Source organism: Oryctolagus cuniculus, chromosome 12 (assembly GCF_964237555.1).
Source record: "Oryctolagus cuniculus chromosome 12, mOryCun1.1, whole genome shotgun sequence".
In the NCBI taxonomy this organism is placed as follows: domain Eukaryota; kingdom Metazoa; phylum Chordata; class Mammalia; order Lagomorpha; family Leporidae; genus Oryctolagus; species Oryctolagus cuniculus.
Window position 1 is genome coordinate 65794077 of NC_091443.1, and position 19231 is coordinate 65813307.

At 39.6% G+C, this 19231-nt stretch overlaps 1 protein-coding gene across 10 annotated transcripts in view; it reads right to left on the reverse strand.

Moving 5' to 3' along the window:
- TTBK2 (tau tubulin kinase 2) overlaps positions 1-19231 on the reverse strand; it is a 163891-nt gene that overhangs the window by 45446 nt on the left and 99214 nt on the right. For all 10 annotated transcript variants that reach the window (XM_051822032.2, XM_051822031.2, XM_008269118.4 and 7 more), the window contains 3 exons: positions 18211-18315; positions 6391-6456; positions 788-880 (listed from right to left, as the gene is read on the reverse strand). In XM_051822032.2, coding sequence (XP_051677992.1) covers positions 788-880; positions 6391-6456; positions 18211-18315 — 264 coding nt within the window. The remainder of the gene's footprint in view (positions 1-787; positions 881-6390; positions 6457-18210; positions 18316-19231) is intronic.

Below are 19231 nucleotides of genomic sequence, written 5' to 3' on the forward strand. Positions count from 1 at the left end.
CAGCTTCTTGCGAACGCAAATCCTGGGAGTAGCAGGTGACGGCTCAAGTACTTAGGTCCATGCCACCAGTACAGGAGACCTGGATGGAGCTACCAGCTCCTGGCTTTGGCCTGACCCACATATAGCTATTGTGGGCATTTGGGGAGTGAACTAGCAGATGGGGATCTCTCTCTCTCAAATAAGCCATTTATTTATTTAAATATATATATATATATATATATATATTTTTGACAGGCAGAGTTAGACAGTGAGAAAGAGAGAGACAGACAGAAAGGTCTTCCTTCTTTTGGTTCACCCCCCATGGCTGCTACGGCCGGTGCACTGAGCTGATCCAAAGCCAGGAGCCAGGTGCTTCCTCCTGGTTCCCTATGCGGGTGCAGGGCCCAAGCACTTGGGCCATCCTCCACTGCCTTCCCGGGCCACAGCAGAAGCTGTACTGGAAGAGGAGCAACCGGGACAGAATCCAGTGCCCCAACTAGGACTAGAACCTGGGGTGCCAGCGCCACAGGCGGAGGATTAGCCTAGTGAGCCGCGTTGCCAGCTATATTTAAATACTTTTAAAAAGCTAAGAGGGAGGACCATAAAAAATCTGAAGTAATGACTAAAATTAGCATCTATTCTCCATGTACATAGAAAAAATATTATCAGCTCATAGAAAAGAATTGCATATTGGGATATTGTGAAAGTGCTTTCAGATTATAAGACTTATAAAGTATATTTTCAATAAAAATGCTTACTCAGGAGAAAATTTTTTCTTTTCTATCAAAATGGACATTTCTAAAATTACCTTGTCTTTTATCTTTCTCCAAGGCAGCTGACCAACCACAAATTCCACCAACATGTAGAATAAGGACCAAAGGTCATCATGTCTTCCCATTTCCTTCATAAACAAGAAAGAATTCAGTCACATTGCATTATTACTCCCTGTGAGTACATGACATTAAGACCTAACCATTTGCTCCATCTTATTAGTCTAAAAACTTTAATGTATTTCCCATAAAATTTCCTGGTAAATATATCTATATATCTACATGGTTATATAGCATCCTATATGGCAGAATATATACTGAAAACTTTTTGATAAAAAAGAATACCCCAAAACCCAGAAATAGTAGAAAAAATATAATTAACAGTCAGTCAGAGTTCAGTAAGAAGAGAAAGCCTAAGAACAAAATTTTGGTCAAACTGGCCACAGGAAAAGCTGATGTGGAAACTCTGGCTATTCTGAAGGCATTTGTCACAACGTTTATCAACCAGGAGGTGGACAGTGTAAAGCCCACAGGCCTACCTAGCAACAGGAGTAGTAACTGAAATATCTCACCCCTACCATATAGCAAGGATCCTAAAAGGGATACACCACAAGCACAACAGTTGCTGTGTTCATTCCACTGTACTGATTTTATTTGTATATTTAAGCACTATCACAGGAGCAAAGTGAGTGGTTAAGAAAAAATTGCCTTGAGAATTTGTTGCCACAGGCATGACCCCTATTCAAATCTGGAGGTTAAATTTATACTACCTGTGTGGTTTGGAAACCCAAGCATAGAAATTGACTTAAAATGTTTTCTGGATGCTCATGTCCTAAGTAATGACAGGCACAAATGAACATTTTCTTGATACAAAAGTACCTTTAAATTCAGGCCTCATAGGAATCCTATAGGGAAAGCCTCGCCAAACACAGGCTTATTATTCAAAATTACAAAATATATTAGGAAGCAAGCTTTCATAAACTAATATCACAAGAAGTTATCAAGAGAAGGATACTCAATGATCTTAGAAAAGGAATTACAGGATACAGAATATGAATATTTAAAATGTTTAATTGAAAGCTAGAATCAAAGTCATGAGAAAGGAACTTTACTCTATCAAAAGACAAATAAAAAGGGGACAGGTTGGTAAGATGCTTCAGAAGCCACTTGGAAGGACAAATTCCAAAATGGAGTACTTCAGTTTGGATCTCAGCTCCACTTCCAATTCTAGCTTCCTGCAATTCCACACCCTGGGAAGCAGCAGACAAGGGCTCAAGTATTTGGTTCCTCACTATACATGTGCAAGAAAAGAATCGAGTTCCAGGCTCCTGACTTCTTCCTGGCCCCTGCCTGGGCTAGCCCCGGCTGTTGGAAACATTTGGTGAGTAAACCAGCACATAGAAGATCTCTCTCTCTCTGTCTTCCAAATACAATACAATAAAATAATTACATTCATATTAGAAAACAAATCTAGAAATTGAATGAACAGGTTAAAAGCTAAACAAAATGCAGAATAAGAACAAGGATGACAGATTTGAAGAAATGATTAAAGTGCAGCACAGAGACAGAAATAGTTAGAAAATCTGGCAGTAAGTTTAAAAGGCTTAGAGATCTGGAAAAAGGAGGTTTAGAGAGAAAGGAAAGGGGCAATATTTAGTAATATCTGAGAATCTTTCAGGACCAATAAAAGACATGGAAGTTCAGATTTAGAAAGCACAAATTCCAAATAGAATTGATAAAAATCCATATTTATGTAAGTTTTAGTTTATGTGCTGGACACCAATGACAAAGAGATGATGCAAGTATCCCCCCCAAAAAAGGAATTTCTCAATAGTAACCACTGAACCAAAAAAAAAAAAAAAAAAAAAAAAGTAAAATAATTTCTTCAAAGTATTTACAATTAACATACATTAACAAATGATTAATATGTAAGACAGCAAATAGGATGGAATGAACAGAATGTAAGTGCTTAAAAGTCTCTGCTGCAGGCCGGCGCTGTGGCATAGCAGGTAAAGCTATGGCCTGCAGTGCTGGCATCCCATGTGGGTGCTGGTTTAAGTCTTGGTTGCTCCACTTCCAATTCAGCTCTCTGTTATGGTCTGGGAAAGCAGTAGAAGATGGCCTAAGTCCTTGGGCCCCTGTAACCACAAGGGAGACATGGCACAGTTCTGGCCATTGCAGCCATCTGGAGAGTGAACCAGCAGATGGAAGACTTCTCTCTCTCTTTCTCTGCCTCTCTGTAGCTCTGCCTTTCAAATAAATAAATTAATCTTAAAAACTTAAGGTCTGGGGATGGTGCTGTGGCATAGCAGGTAAAGCCACCACCTGCAGTGCCAGCACCCATATGGATGCTGATTCAAGTAATAGCTGCTCCACTTTTGATCCAGCTCTCTGCTATGGCCTGGGAAAGCAGTAGAGGCCCAAATTTTTGGCCCCTGCACCTGCGTGGAAGATATGTAAGAAGCTCCTGGCTCCTGGCTTTGGATAGGCTCAGCTCTGGCCATTGTAGTCATTTGGGATTAAACCAGCACATGGAAGATTTTTTTCTCTTTCTCTCTCTCTCCCTCCCTCCCTCCCTCACTCTCTCTGCCTCTGCCTCTCTGTAACTCTGCCTTTCAAAAAATAAATAAATCTTTAAAAATAATTTAAGGTTTAAGGAATGAAAAATATAGAAATGAAGTGCATTTTCTTAGAGATTATCAAATCTGGGTCACAGAGTATGGAGGAAAAAAGTATGTTAGAATTAACATTAAATTCAATAAGCAATTCTAATTCTGGAGGCTCTACTAGTAAATGAACAGTTGTTGTGAAGCTGTGAAGCTATGTTACTGTGCAGAACATCTACCTCCCAGATCTGTTAGGAGCAGAGAAGGTTAAGAATTACAGCTCTGGGGTGGGTATTTGGCCTGGTATTTAAGGTGCCTGCATCCCACATGACTCCTGATTACAGCTTCTTGCTGATGCAGATCCTGGGAGGTAGCAGTACTGGCTCAAGCAGCTGGTTCCAGGTACACCTGGGAGACCTGGATTGAGTTCTCACCTCCTGGCTTTGGTCTCCTAGCTCTTGTGGGCATTTGTGCCTCTCAAATTAATCAATCAATTTTTAAAAAGAATCATTGCTATTCTGTACACTACCATATTCCTCTACCAAGGTTAGATGAACAAAAAATAAGAAGCAAGATAACAGAGTAACTGTTAGAACACTCTATGCTAAAGAGACATTTAGAAGACATCTCTCTGTAGGATGAAAAAATAAAGTGTAGGGTCCAGCGTTGTGGCACAATGGGTTAAGCCACCACCTGCTATGCTGGCATCCCATAAGGGCACAGTTCTAGTACTGGCTGCTCCACTTCTGATCCAGCTCCCTTCTAATGCAACTGTGAAAGCAGCAGAAGATGATTCAAGTCCTGAATCCAAGTGGGAGACCTGGATGAAGCCCCTGGCTCCTGATTTCAGCCTGACCCAGCCCCATCCATTGTAGCCATTTGGGGAGTGAACCAGTGAATGGAAGATTTCTCTTTCTCTATATCTCTCACCCTCTGTAACTTTGCCTCTCAAACAAATAAAATAAATCTTAAAAAAAACTATTTAAAAAAACTCATAAAGTATATAATCTTTTATACCAGCTATTTTGGAAACATATAGCAATCATAAACTCTGAAAATGTTTTAGCTTATTTCAAAAACACTATTATATTTCAAAGATTACAACGCTGTCTTACTTCTTTAGTATAATAAACTGAAAAACCTAGTATTTCTAAAATTTTATTGTAATCCACCCAAAAAATAAAAGCACTTTTTTTAAGGCTCAATAACTGGATATCAAAGACCAGAACAGTGAATCAAACCAAATGAGATGTTTGGTAAAGTGCTAACACTGATAAAAATATCTTTATTATTTTCAATTTATAATCATATCATCAAATACCAAATTAACCAGTACAAAGCATGTAAGACCACCGCATATTCTTCCTACTATATTTAGCAGTGGCCAAATTTTCATTAAAGTAATTTTAGCTTCACATTACAGGAACAAGGTACCAAAGTATCAATTTATTTACCAAAGTATCTATTTATTTTACTAAGGAATCACTTTTTAAATTTCTAAACTCCATGCAAACACGTCCACAGATTGAAAATCCATGTAATGCCCACCATCCTTACTCATAATTAAAAGCCAGGATGAAAAGAAATAAAAAGTAGAGCAGAACAACAAAATCAAAATAAGTGAGAGAGAGAGAGAGATTGAAATTTTAAAAACTTAACAATAGGAAAGGTATAGTTTACTAAAATTCAAAGTTTAAAGTTGTATATACTAGAGATTTTCATGAAAACAAAAGGTTTGATGGGAAGGAAATATCACAGATTAAATACATAGTATAGATAAAATGATGACTACTACATTTCCTAAGGTACTGATGGTATAATATTCCCAAATAATTTCTTGAAATAGATACCAGATGTTGTATCTCTTCAAAATTCTGCTTTAAATTTGTTAATACTTACACATAATTAAGGACACAGATTTCCTAATAAATAAATAAATAGCCATAAGTATATTTAGCTATTATCTTTTCAGGCAATTTTATTTTCAATGCATCTGCACACATCCATTATCCACCTTTCTTTTTATCAGTTCCTTAACTCCCTATCATCAGTGCCACAAAACAACAACAAAACTGAACTAGAATAACCATGCCAAGTAACTTTGTAGCTACAGAAGGAATTCTCTGCTACCAAATACCATTTCATACTTTTGTACAAGGGGTCTTCAAAAAGATCATGAAAAATACCTGTCATGAAAAAACTAAAGGGATTTCAAAATTGTTTTGTATTCAAATAATCTTATCTCTTAATTCCACTTTTCCACAAACATTTTGAATATCTTCATATTCTAGTGTAAAGTTAATTTAGGGACAAACATTTGGCACAGTAGTTATGACACCACTTGGGATGCTTATATCCCATATCAGAGTGCCGAGTTTAAGCCCTGGTCCCACTTTCAATCCAGCTTCTTGCTAATATACACCCTGGGAGGCAGCAGATAATGACTCGAGTACTTGGATGCCTGCCACCCACATGGGAGACCCAGACTGAGTTCCTGGCTCTTAGCTTTGGCATGGCCTAGACCGGGCTGAGGACATTTGGAGAGTGAACCAGAGGATGAAAGATCTCTGTTTCATTGTCTCTCCGCCTTTCAAATAAAACAGAAATACTTAAAAAAAATAAATAAATAAAGTTGGGGCCAGCGCTGAGGCACAGCAAGTAAAGCGGTCTCCTGCAGTGCTGGCATCCCATATGGGCGCTGGTTCGAGTCCCAACTGCTCCACTTCCGATCCAGCTCTCTGCTATGGCCTGGGAAAGCAGTGGAAGATGGCCCAAGCCCTTAGGCCCCTGCACCCACGTGGGAGACCTAGAGGAAGCTCCTGGCTCCTGGTTTCAGATCAGCACAGTTCCAGTCATTTCGGTCAACTGGAGAATGAACTAGTGGATGGAAGACTTCTCTCTCTCTCTCTGCCTCTCCTTCTCTCTCTGTATAACTCTGACTTTCAAATGAATAAATAAATCTTTTTAAAAAAAGTTGTTACTGTGATTCAAGCCATAAGCACACTTAAACATATACGACTATTTTGGATACCTACCCTGTTCCGATGAGCATTGATTGATGCATAACGAACCGTCCCTCGAAAGCCTGCCATAGCTCGAGGCTACAACAAAGCCAAGAAAAGAATAAATGAACTTCAAATAGCAACAAGCTCAATACACTTGAGCCAATGAAGAAAATGTGATAAATATGCCCATTACTGTCATAATAAAACACTATTTAATTTCTAACTTTTGAATTTGAAATTATGGAAAATTGAAGAGTATCTCTAAAACACATCTTAAAAAATTGCTTATTTTAGTTTTGTTTTAGTCCTGTTACTTTATACCTACATTAAAATAATGTAGTGGTTTTTAATGACATGCATACAACTCCACACAGTGGAGAAAATTAAATGTTTTCATATAATTAGACTTTTGTTAAACATTACAGTATACACATTAAAATTCAGGTTCTGTGGCCAAATAAATATATAAAGATCATGAGGAGTCATGATTATTTTTAACAATCCTTACAAAGGGGTGAGCATCTGGTACATCAGATAAGACACTGCTTGGAATGCCTGCATCCCATATTGGAGTTCCTGGTTCAAGTCCTGGCTCCACTTCCAATTCCAGCCTCCTGCTAATGAGAGCCAGAGAGGCCACAACTTGGGAAGTAAGCCAGCAGATGGACAATCTCTCTGCCTGTGTCTGTCTCTCCACCATTCATTTGGTTTGTTTTTAAAGATTCATTTATTTGAAAGGCCAAGTTAGAGAGAGAGAGAGAGAGAGGGAGAGAGAGAGGAGACAAAGAAAGATATCTTTCATCTGTTGGTTAACTACCCAAATGGCCACAATGGACAGGCTTGGCCAAGCCGAAGCCAGGAGTCAGAAGCTTCTTCTGGGTCTTCCACATGGATGCAGGGGCCTAAGGGCTTGGGCTATCCTTGGCTGCTTTCCCAGGTGCATTAGTAGGGAACTGGATGGAAAGTGGAGCAGCCAAGACTTGAACTGAAACCCATATGGGATGCTGGTACTGCAGGCTGTGGCTTTAACCTGTTGTGCCACAGCACTGGCCCTCCACCTTCCAAATAAAATGAAAATAAATAAAAATCCTTACTTGCCAGAACAATTTTGGTCATATGCTACAGCACAAGGAAAAAAAAAATCTGTATTCTTCTTCCACTATGTGGAAGCTCATTGCGTAATCTCTATTTTTAATCCATTCAAGCTAATTCTTCTCTCAATTCTCTTTTCCTTTAAATATTTTTGTTGTTGTTAAGAATTAAATACAGGGGCCGGCGCTGTGGCGCAGTGGGTTAACACCCTGGCCTGAAGCACCGGCATCTGCTGGTTCTAGTCCTAGCTGCTCCACTTCCAATCCAGCTCTTTGCTATGGCCTGGGATAGCAGTGGAGCATGGCCCAAATCCTTGGGCCCCTGCACCCGTGTGGGAGACCTGGAAGAAGCTCCTGGCTCCTGGCTTCAGATCAGCACAGCTCCAGCCGTTGCAGCCAACTGGGGAATGAACCATTGGATAGAAGACCTCTCTCTCTGCCTCTCCTCTCTGTATAACTCTTTCAAATAAATAAATCTTAAAAAAAAAAAAAAAAAAAAAAAGAGAGGGACATGCTCAAGCTGACTTGCCCCAAACGGTAGAGTTAGAAACATACCAGGGGATTCCAATTCAATCCCATCAAGATGACATGTACCAATGCCATCTCACTAGTCCAAGTGATCAATTTCTGTTCACAATTGATCATGACAGGACTAAGAGCCAGGGGGATCACATAAACAAGGCTAGTGTCTGCAAATACTAACTGATAGAATAAAAAAGGGAGAGAACGATCCAACATGGGAAGTGAGATACACAGCAGACTCATAGAATTGCAGATGTCCTAAACAGCACTCTGGCCTCAGAATCAGCCCTTAAGGCATGTGGATCTGGCTGAAAAGTCCATGAGAGTATTTCAGGAATGGAAAGCCAAGACACTCTTGCAAAAAAAAAAAAAAAAAAAAAAACCAACTAAATGAAAGATCTCTGCGAGTGAGATCCCAGTGGAAAGAACAGGTCTTCAAAGAAGGAGGTACCTTTCTCTGAAGGGAGGAGAGAACCTCCACTTTGACTACGACCTTGTCTAAATATGATCAGAGTTGTGAACTCAAAAGGCTTCCATAGCCTTGGCAACTCATGACAAGAGCCTAGGGTGATTACTGATGCCATAAACAAGAGTGTCAATTTGTTAAGTCAACAACAGGAGTCACTGTGCACTTACTCCTCATGTAGGATCTCTGTCCTTAATGTGCTTTACATTGTGATTTAATGCTATAACTAGTACCAAAACAGTATTTTTCACTTTGTGTTTCTATGTGGGTGCAAACTGTTGAAATCTTTACTTAATATATTGCTAAACTGATCTTCTGTATATAAAGAGAATTGAAAATGAATCTTGATGTGAATGGAAGGGGAGAGGGAGCAGGAAAGGGGAGGGTTGTGGGTGGGAGGGAAGTTATGGGGGGGGGAAGCCATTGTAATCCATAAGAAAAAAAATAAAAAAAATAAAAATCTTACATTGAAAATGGAAAAAAAAAAAAGAGAGAGAGAGAGAGAATTAAATATAGGGGCTTGCACTGTGGTATAGCAGGTATAGCCGCCGCCTGCAGTGCCAGCATCCCATATGGGCACTGTTTCAAGTCCCGGCTGCTCCACTTCCAATCCAGCTCTCTGCTATGGCCTGGAAAGCAGTAGAAGATGGCCCAAGTCCTTGTGTCCCTACCCCAATGTGGTAAGACCCAGAGGAAGCTCCCAGCTTCGAAGCAGCACAGCTCCAGCCATTGCGGCCAACTGGGGAGTAAACCAACTGATGGAAAACGTCCCTCTCTCTGCCTCTCCTTTCTGTGTGTAACTCTGGTTTTCACATAAATAAATAAATCTTTAAAAAAAAAAAGACTTAGGTATTTAAAAATATTCTCTAATGACAAGTGTCTATAACAGAAGTTTCTATAACTCTTTAAAACCCTCTTTATTGGCCAGCGCTGCGGCTCACTAGGCTAATCCTCTGCCTGCGGTACCGGCACCCCAGGTTCTAGTCCCGGTTGGGCCGCCGGATTCTGTCCCGGTTACTCCTCTTCCAGGCCAGCTCTCTGCTGTGGCCCGGGAGTGCAGTGGAGGATGGCTCAGGTCCTTGGGCCCTGCACCTACAGGGGAGACCAGGAGGAAGCACCTGGCTCCTGGCTTCAGACCGGCAGAGAGTGCCAGCTTCAATGCGCCAGCCGCAGCGGCCACTTGGGGGGTGAACCAATGGAAAAAGGAAGACCTTTCTCTCTGTCTCTCTCTCACTGTCTAACTCTGCCTGTCAAAAAAATAAATAAATAAAATAAAATCCTCTTTATTGTCTTGGCTGTCACTTCTTTGACAACCATTCAATACATCTGAATATTTTCATAAGATATCATGACTAATAAGAATATATAATATTCTCAGTTTTGTTGATGGAATGCCAAGGTCAGAGATTTCTGTTTCTAGATATGTCTAAGAGGATATATAAGAAGTTACTATCAACTCTGTTAGGTAAATAACATTTCAGATGTTGTTCTTTTATTCATTACTTGACATAGCCTTCAGCTAAGACAAAATTATCTTGGTGGCATACAATTTTGCCCAGATGTTGTCATTCTAATAACTGTGAGGATGAAAATTTCCACATCTATTATCATATTCTGCAGCTCAGTCCACAGTTAAGTGGGCATCAAGACTCCCCCTGATGAATTCTAGCCAAGACAGGCCCAGGAGACTCTTCATTTACAAGTATTACTGGCCTGGTTCTGACCTTACTTCTGCCATGGAAAGGTTGAAACATAGGTAAAGAGAATCAATCAGCTGTTTAGAAAATAAATCTTGATACAACTAATCAAAAAAATACTTGTTCAAGGAAATTCAATCACCTTATTTATTTATTTTGCCAGGAAATAGTCTTTTATTATTATGCTGGCATAAAGCCCAGTTGGATTTGTATGTAAAAAGACTGAGCCCCAAAGAAGGGTATTTTCTTATATATGCTTTTAACTTTTTTCTCTCCCTTATCTGGCTAGATACACACAATTGATTGGATATTCTAATGTTTTTTAAAAAGTTTTTATTTAATAAATATAAATTTCATAGGTACAACTTTCGGAATATAGCAGTTCTTCCCCCCCACCCCCCATATCCATCCTCCCACCTCCACTCCGTCCCATCTCCTACTCCCTCTCCCATCCCATTCTTCATTAAGATTCATTTCATTTCTTTTCTTTTTTTAATTTGAGAGGTAGAGTTATAGATAGTGAGAGAGAGAGACAGAGAGAAAGGTCTTCCTTCCATTGGTTCACTCCCCAAATGGCCACAATGGCCGGTGCTGTGCTGATCCAAAGCCAGGAGCCAGGTGCTTCTTTCTGGTCTCCCATGCGGGTGCAGGGGCCCAGGCACTTGAGCCATCCTCCACTGCCTTCCCAGGCCACAGCAGAGAGCTGGACTGGAAGAGGAGCAACCGGGAACTAGAACCCAGAACCCATATGGAGTGCTGGTGGCACAGGTGGAGGATTAACCAAGTGAGCTACAGTGCCGGCTCCAAGATTCATTTTTAATTATATTTATATACAGAAGATCAATTCTATACTAAGTAAAGATTTCAACAGTTTGTACCCACACAGACACACAAAGTATAAAGTATTATTTGAAGACAAGTTTTACTGTTAATTCTCATAGTACAACTCATTAAGGACAGTGGTCCTACATGAGGAGCAAGTACACAGTGACTCCTGTTGTTGATTTAACAAGTGACACTTTTATTTATGATGTCAGCGATCATCCGAAGATCTTGTCATGAGCTGCCGAGGCTATGGAAGCCTTTCAAGTCCATAAACTTTATAAGTATTTAGATAGGGCCATGAGCAAAGTGGAAGTTCTCTCCTCTCTGATACCTCCTTCTTTGATGGCCCCTTCTTTCCACTGGGATCTCACTCACAAAGGTCTTTCATGTAGGTCATTTATTACCACAGTGTCTTGGCTTTCCATGCCTGAAATGCTCTCATGGGCTTTTTAGTGAGATCCGAATGCCTTAAGAGCTGATTCTGAGGCCAGAGTGCTGTGTAGGGCACTACACTACTGTCTTTCAAATAAATAAATAAATAAATAATTTTTAAAAACTTCAACTGCATATTCTCTTAGACTCAGCAATTTAACTTCTAAAAATTTATCTTACAGATTTACTTGCATATGTAGACTTATAGATGAACAAAATCATCTAGTACACATCAATGTTTGTGACAGCAAAAGACTGGGAGAGATTCAGGTTTCTGCCAATAGGGGGCAGAATAAATAAATTACAATACATTCATACAATCAAATACTTTGCAGGAGCCAATGCTGTGGTGTAGTGGGTAAAGCCACTGCCTGAAGTACTAGCGCCCCATATAGGCACCAATTCAAGTCTTCTGATCCAGCTCTCTGTTTATGGCCTGGGAAAGCAGTGGAAGATGGCCCAGGTCCTTGGGCCCCTGCACCTGCATGAGAGACCTAGAAGAAGCTCCTGGTTCCTGGCTTCGGATAGGCGCAGCTCCAGCCATTGAGGCCATCTGGGGAGTGAACCAGCCGATGGAAGACCTCTTTCTCTCTCTCTCTGCCTTTCTATAACTCTGCCTTTCAAATAAATAAATAAATCTTTTAAAAATATATACTTTATAGCTGCAAAAAAAGATGAAAAAGCTCTATATACTGACATGGAACAATCACCTAGATTATCTGTTAAGGAAAAAAAGAAGGGTATGGAATATCATGCTATCTTCTGAATAAAAAGGGGAAAACAATATTCATATGTATTTATCACATGCACATAAAGAAACTGTACAAGAATATACTAAGAAACTAATAACAGTACAGTCCAAAGGTGAATGTGAGACGTAGGTGGAAGGACCAGGGGCAGCATGGAAAATCAATAGATTTGCGATAGACAGAGTTCAAATGGGAGATCTGTTTCACTGTTTACCTTTTAAATTCTTTTCAAGTCAGGCTTATTGAGGCATAATTTACATACTTCAGGTACATACAATTCTGTGAGTTTTGACAAAGATATGAAGTTCTGTAAATATCATTCTAGTAAAGATATAGACTACTTCTATCACCCCACAAAGTTTCTTTAAAGCCCCTTTGTAGCCAATCCCTTCACTCCCAGTCCAACCCAGTTTCTGACAAGCACTGATTTCTATGTTTTTCAGTTTAGCCATTTTAACTGGTATACAGTGTTATCTCACCATGGCTTCAATTTGCATTTCACAAATGATGAATGCTGTTGAGCATCTTAATATTATTATTTGCCAAGCATGTCTACTCTTTAATGAAAGGGCTATTCAAATCTTCTGCTCATTTTTATTGGGTTGTTTGTTTTTCTTATTGAGTTCTAAGAGCTCTCATAGATTCAAAATGTTAGTCCTTTTTAAGATGTCTTTCATAAGTATTTTTCACAGTCTGTCTTTTCATTTGCTTGACAGTATCTTTCAAGAACAAAAGTGTTTAATTTGGATGGATTTTAAATTCTTTCATTTTTGCTCCATATAATTATATTTACAAACATTTCTTTAAAGAAAAAGTACAAAGTGACAGTGCTTAATAATCTAAGAACATGTTTTATTAAAACAATTGGCATAGGGCCGGTAGTAGTATGGAGGTGAAGGAGGGCATAAATTTTTGAGAAAGGAAGAACTCTTGGGAGAAAAAACCTACAAAGAGAAGGGAGAGTTGAGGAACGTGCCTCGGCCTATTGATAACTAAAGAGAAATGATCAGGAAAACAAAACACAAGGAGAACCATGTAATAAAACTCTCAATGGAAATAAGTACAATTCAGCTAAAATTCTGGAATGCTAACTTTTAAATTTTTTCTTCCCCTGGTCACTAGAGCCCTAGGCTCTGGAAGTTTCAGCTGAAGAATTAGGAAGACAGCCGGAGGAGAAAAGGCGCTGTTCCCAGAGACATAAAGGAATGTGAGATGCTAGCTGAAGGGCTGAGGAAACTGGGACATGCTTTAAAAGCAGGAGGGAAGCAAATGAACAAGCAGATTCAAATCATCAAGTAAACACAAGCTCAATTTTGAAACTGCTTGGACCAGGATGTTGTTAGATATATATGGTTCAGGACTTCTTTGTACTATACAACCTTGTTCAATACAACTAATACATCTTTTTTTAAAAAAAAAAACTATTTATTTATTTATTGAAAGCCAGAATTATAGAGAAAAAGAATGGCAGAGGAAGAGAGAGAGACAGGTCTTCCATCCACTGGTTCTCTCCCCAGATGGCCTCAACAGCCAAGGCTGAGCCAGACCGAAGCCAGGAGCCAGGAGCTTCATCCAGGACCCCAACATAAGTGTAAGGGCCCAAGCATTTGGGCTATCTTTCCACTGACTTCCCAGATGCATTAGCAGGGAGATGGATCAGAAGTGGAGCAGCCAGGACTCAAACTGGCACAAATATGGGATGCCAGCACTGCAGGTAGCAGCTTAACCTGTTACACCACAGTGGCAGCCCCAAAACTAATACATCTTAAAGGTTATGAATAGTAGAGGCTCACAAAACCACTCAGGAAAAAAAACAAAACAAAACAAAACCACTCAGTTGAGTATCTATTACTTTGTGGTGATGGAATAGTTTTTTGTTCTGGTTATGATGTTCGTTATATGAATCTATACATGTGATAAAATTTCATATATAACTTCTCCCATCCAAAAAAAAAAAAACTACATACAAAAACTGGTAAAATCTGACTAAAATCTATTCCTGAATTAACACTGTACATACATCAGTTTCCCAGTGTTGACAATGTACTGCAACTATGTAAGATTGTCATTAGAGGAAAGTACTAACAGTACTATTTCTGCAACTTCTTGTGAGTTTTAAACTATCGCCAAGTAAAAAGACCTTTAAAACAGAGAAAAACACACACAAAAAATGTCAAAAGCATATATATTTGTGTCATGGATACCCCATCCTTAATTAACCTTTTCAACTAATGGACCAACTACTGTTTCTTATTGGTATCTATAGTGACAATAAAACTGCTTTTATTACCCACAAATGTTTTAATTAAAATTATAAGCTTTAAAGGTGTTATATAAAAACTGTCTTTTAAAAACAAAAGAGGGGGAAGGGCGGTGCTGTGATGTAGTGGGTTTTAGGTTTCCTCCTGCAGTGCTGGTATCCCATATGAGCATGGGTTTGAGTTCCGGCTGCTCTACTTCCGATCCAACTCCCTGCTATGGCCTGAGAAAGCAGCAGAAGATGGCCAAAGTGCCTGGGTCCCTGCACCCATATGCAAGACCCAGAAGAAGCTCCTGGCTCCTGGCTCCTGGCTTCGGATTGGCACAGCTCCGGCTGTTGTGGCCATTTGGGGAATGAGCCAGCAGATGGAAGACCTCTTTCTATGTCTCTCCCTCTCAGACTGTACCTCTGTCTTTCAAATAAATAAAATCTTTAAAAAAGAGAGAGAAAAAAAAATTCTATCACCAGATGTCATACCAATGGAGCTGTCCAATCTTGGTCTTCAAATCTGTGGGTCAATATAAGTCTCTTTCCTTCATAAATAGCTTGTCTTAGTTATTAAATTGTATTTCATTGTAGCAATGAAAAGCTAATACAACTTCTTACACTGCTTACACTATGATCTGCCACAATAATCATTCTTTTGCATATCACTCAATCACCTTCTTTCTCTTTCAAAGTGCTAATCTGACCTAGAGAAATCCTTTCTAACACCTCCAAAAGTCTCGCTGTCTATAACTCTCTCTGAAAATAATCTGCTTTTTGTTTCTTCATAGCATCACAACCTAAAATTATATACTGATTTATGTATTATCTGTTTTCTACTCTAAAATATAACCACCATAATTCCCTTTTTTTGTCTGCATGTTCACTGCAGTGGTACCAGAATCTAGATCTCTGCCTCACACATAATATGTACTCATTAAACATAACAATAATGTAATGTTCTAAAAAATGAAAATCTGATATTTGGAATAGAAATGAGATTCCAGGATCAACACTGTGGTACAGCAGGTTAAGTTGTTACCTGGGACACCAGATCCCATATTAGAGTGCCATTTTGAGTCCTGGCTGCTCTACTTCTAATCCAGCTCCCTGCTTCTGTGCCTGGGAATGCAGTACAAGAAGGCTCAAGTACTTGGGCCCCTGAACCTACGTCGGAAATCTAGATGCAGTAGCTGATTCCTGGCTCAGCCCTATCAAGGCCATCTGGGGAGTGAACCAGTGGATGGAAGATCTCTTTCTGTCTCTACTTCTCTGTTACTTTGCCTTTCAAATAAATAAATCTTTTTTATTTATCTATTTGAAAGGTAGAGAGAGAGAGAGAGAGAGAAAGATCTTCCATTGCTGATTCACTCCCCAAATGGCTGTAAGGGCCAGAGCTGGTCTTATCTGAAACCAGTAGCTTCATCCAGGTCTCCGACATGGGTGACAGGGGACCAAGTATTTGGGCCATCTTCCACTGTCTTCCTAGGCGCATTAGCAGGGAGCTGGATCAGAAGTGGAGCAGCTGGGACTTGAACTGGCACCTATATGTGATGCCAGCACTGCAGGCAGTGGCATTACCTGCTATGTCACAGCACTGGCCTCATAAAATAAATCTTACAAAATAAAGAAAAGAAATGAGACTCCAAATACATTCAAATCTAGTAAGTTACACTGAACCTAAGTTCATTACCTGCCTTACTATATGTTAACAATATACTATCACTAGAGGTGAAGAGAGGTTCTCATAATTTCTAAGTACTTAAATTTTCTTATATTTTAAATATAATTTGCATTTATGTAATAACCCTTATCATATAGATAATTCAATCAAAACAGTAGCATGAACACTAATCACAATCTGTAACTCGGTGAAAACAAAACTAAAGGTAAAAACTAAACATCAGAGGGAGGGCATGAGATGCAGTGGCTGAGACCCCATTTGGAATGTTCACACCCTACACTGGACTGCCTGGATAAAGTCCCAGCTCCTCTACTTCTGACCCAGTTTCCCACTAATGCACACCCTGGAAGGCAGCAGGTAATGGCTCAAGTACTTGGGTCTTTGCCATGTGGGAGACCCAAAGGCTTCCATAGGCCTAACCTCAGCTGTGGCAGATATTTGAGGAGTAAACCAATTAATGGAAGATCCCTTTCTGTCTCTCAAATAAAATGAAAATAAATAAATAAAATTTAAAGTAAATATCAGAAGGACTGCCATGGGAGATAACTGCCATGTGACAATGTGTGGAGCTTCCTGAGCCACTCTCCAGTGAAACTGCTGAAAATAATTTAAAAAACAGTCGCTTAAAGTCTCTAGAAATGATCAGAAAGGCAAACAACAAATCAGAAAATACCTTCTTTCAAGAAAATGTCTGAAAATTCATTGAGAAAGGTGAGGTCTGTGGTATCTCAACCAAGGCTGCTGCCACCCCACCTGAGCTCAGCAAGGGTGACTCCACTGAGATAACTGCAGTCAAAACACAGGACTCTCCGCTTCCTCAGCTCTCAGCCAGAAGGCTTGTTTTCTGGGAGAAGCAGGACTTCAACACTTCCTGCCTCCAGCTGCCTTTCCCGAGAAGGCTAAGTCCTGGCAAGTGCAGGTGTAGTCAGGAAAACAGTAGAAACAAGCTTCACCAGTCCCACTGCTACCCCAGGGCACACTTACAGATGCACCTTCATGAGACGCCACAACGAAGACTTAACATGGTACATATGTGTGTGGGACAGTGGAGCTGACTTTACCAAAATCATCCAGTGACTGAACAAACCAATAATAATAGCAGTTCCTGGAATAAGACCAGTACACAGAGTTCTAACAATATACTATCCATAATACCTCATTTCTAACAAAAAATCATGAGGTTTTCAAAGAACTAGCATAGGATGACCCATATGCCAGAAGTAGGCACCAGAAACTGCCTATGAGAATGACTACATACTGTGTTTAACAGGAAAACATTTCAAAGGAAATCTAAAAGGTAGCTTGCTTAAAGAAGTATGATGAAGGGGCCAATGCTGTGGCATAGCAGGTAAAGTCACCACTTGCAGTGCCGGCATCCCATATGGACACCAGTTCATGTCCCGGTTGCTCCACTTCCAATCCAGCTCTCGGCTATAATGTGGGAAAGCAGTGGAGGATGGTCCAAGTCCTTGTGCCCCTGTACCTGCTTGGGAGACCCAGAAGAAGCTTCTGGCTCCTGGCTTTGGATCGGCTCAGCTTCAGCCATGTGTACATTTGGGGAGTGAACCAGTGGATGGAAGACTGACTCTCTCTCTCTCTGCCTCTTAAATAAGTAAATAAATCTCAAAAAAAAGGTATGATGACTATGTTGTATTAAATAAAGAATAACACTAAGGAGAAACAAGTGATTTCTGAAGTTGAAGTTGAAAAGTTTAACAACAGAATTATAGCTTATCAGGCTGGCGCCGTGGTGCAGTAGGCTAAGCCTCTCTATATCTCTCCCTCTCTGTCTGTAACTCTCTCGCAAATAAATAATAAAAATCTTAACCAAAAAAAAAAAAAAAAAAGAATTATAGTTTGTCAAAAGGCCTCAGACTACAAAAAAGATCCCTAATCCCAACGGGTTAATGTATAGTCTTACTCTAACACCATTCTAAACCTGCCTCCAATGTACATTTTTAAAATCATCAACTTTCAATAAAAAAAGCTTAATTCCATTCCATAATTTAATCATAAAATATATAGGCCATTTCTTAGGTGGCATCCATTCTTAGATGTGATCAGTATTTTTAAAAAGGAGTAAAAGTACAAATTAAAGATTAATTTTCAAATATTTAACGATAATATGAAAAATCTTACTGATCTGACGTCACCACAGGAATTGGTAAATTGTCGAGCCAAGCCAAAATCAAGCATGTAACATTTCCTACACGTACTAGGAAAGCGACCCATGGCGAAGTTTGACTAGAAAAACAAAGAAGGAAAATACATGTATTTTTTATAAAACATAGTCCTTACATATTACCTTACTTAAATCTTAACTCTATTTCTATTGAAATGCTATATAAAACACGTTCTAAGCATACGATTTTAGTTAGTGACATTTACTAAATATCAATATATAATTTAGTTGTGGAATCTTTTCAAGTCTAGCATCAGGTAAACTTTTAGCAAAAAAGAAATTAAACAATCATTAAAATGACATACAACATAACAATGACTTAATCAGAAGTCTAAGTTCCTTGAAATTCTATTTCCAAGTCACTGTGCAAATGTCAACCCAACTCCTATTTTTGAAAATAAGAGAAACTAAAGATGGGTCAAAAAAAATTCACAGCTCAGAAATTTAAAAAGGAGGGGCCAGCATTGTGGCATAGTGGGTAAACCCACCACCTGCAGTGCCAGCATTCCAATATTGGTGTCAGTTTGAATCCCAGCTGCTCCACTTCCAATCCAGCTCTCTACTATGGCCTGGGAAAGCAGCATAGGATGGCCCAAGTGCTTGGGTCCCTGCACCTACGTGGAAGACCCGGAAGAAGCTCCAGCTTCCTGTTCGTTGTGGCCATTTGGGGAGTAAACCAGTAGATGGAAGACCTTTCTGTCTCTCCCTCTGCCTCTCTGTAACTCTGCCTTTCAAATAAATAATCTTAAAAAAAAAAAAAAAAAGAAAGAAAGAAATTTAAAAGGGAAGGCATTTAGCATAGTAGTTAAGACACCTGCATCCAACATCAGTATACCTAGGTTTGATCCAAGACCGTACCTTCCTGCTAATACAGACACTGGGAGGCACAGTTACTCAAGTAATTGAGTTTCTGCTACCCACATGGGAGACCTGGATTTCATTCTTAGGCCCCAGCTTTAGCTCTGACCCAGCCTCAGC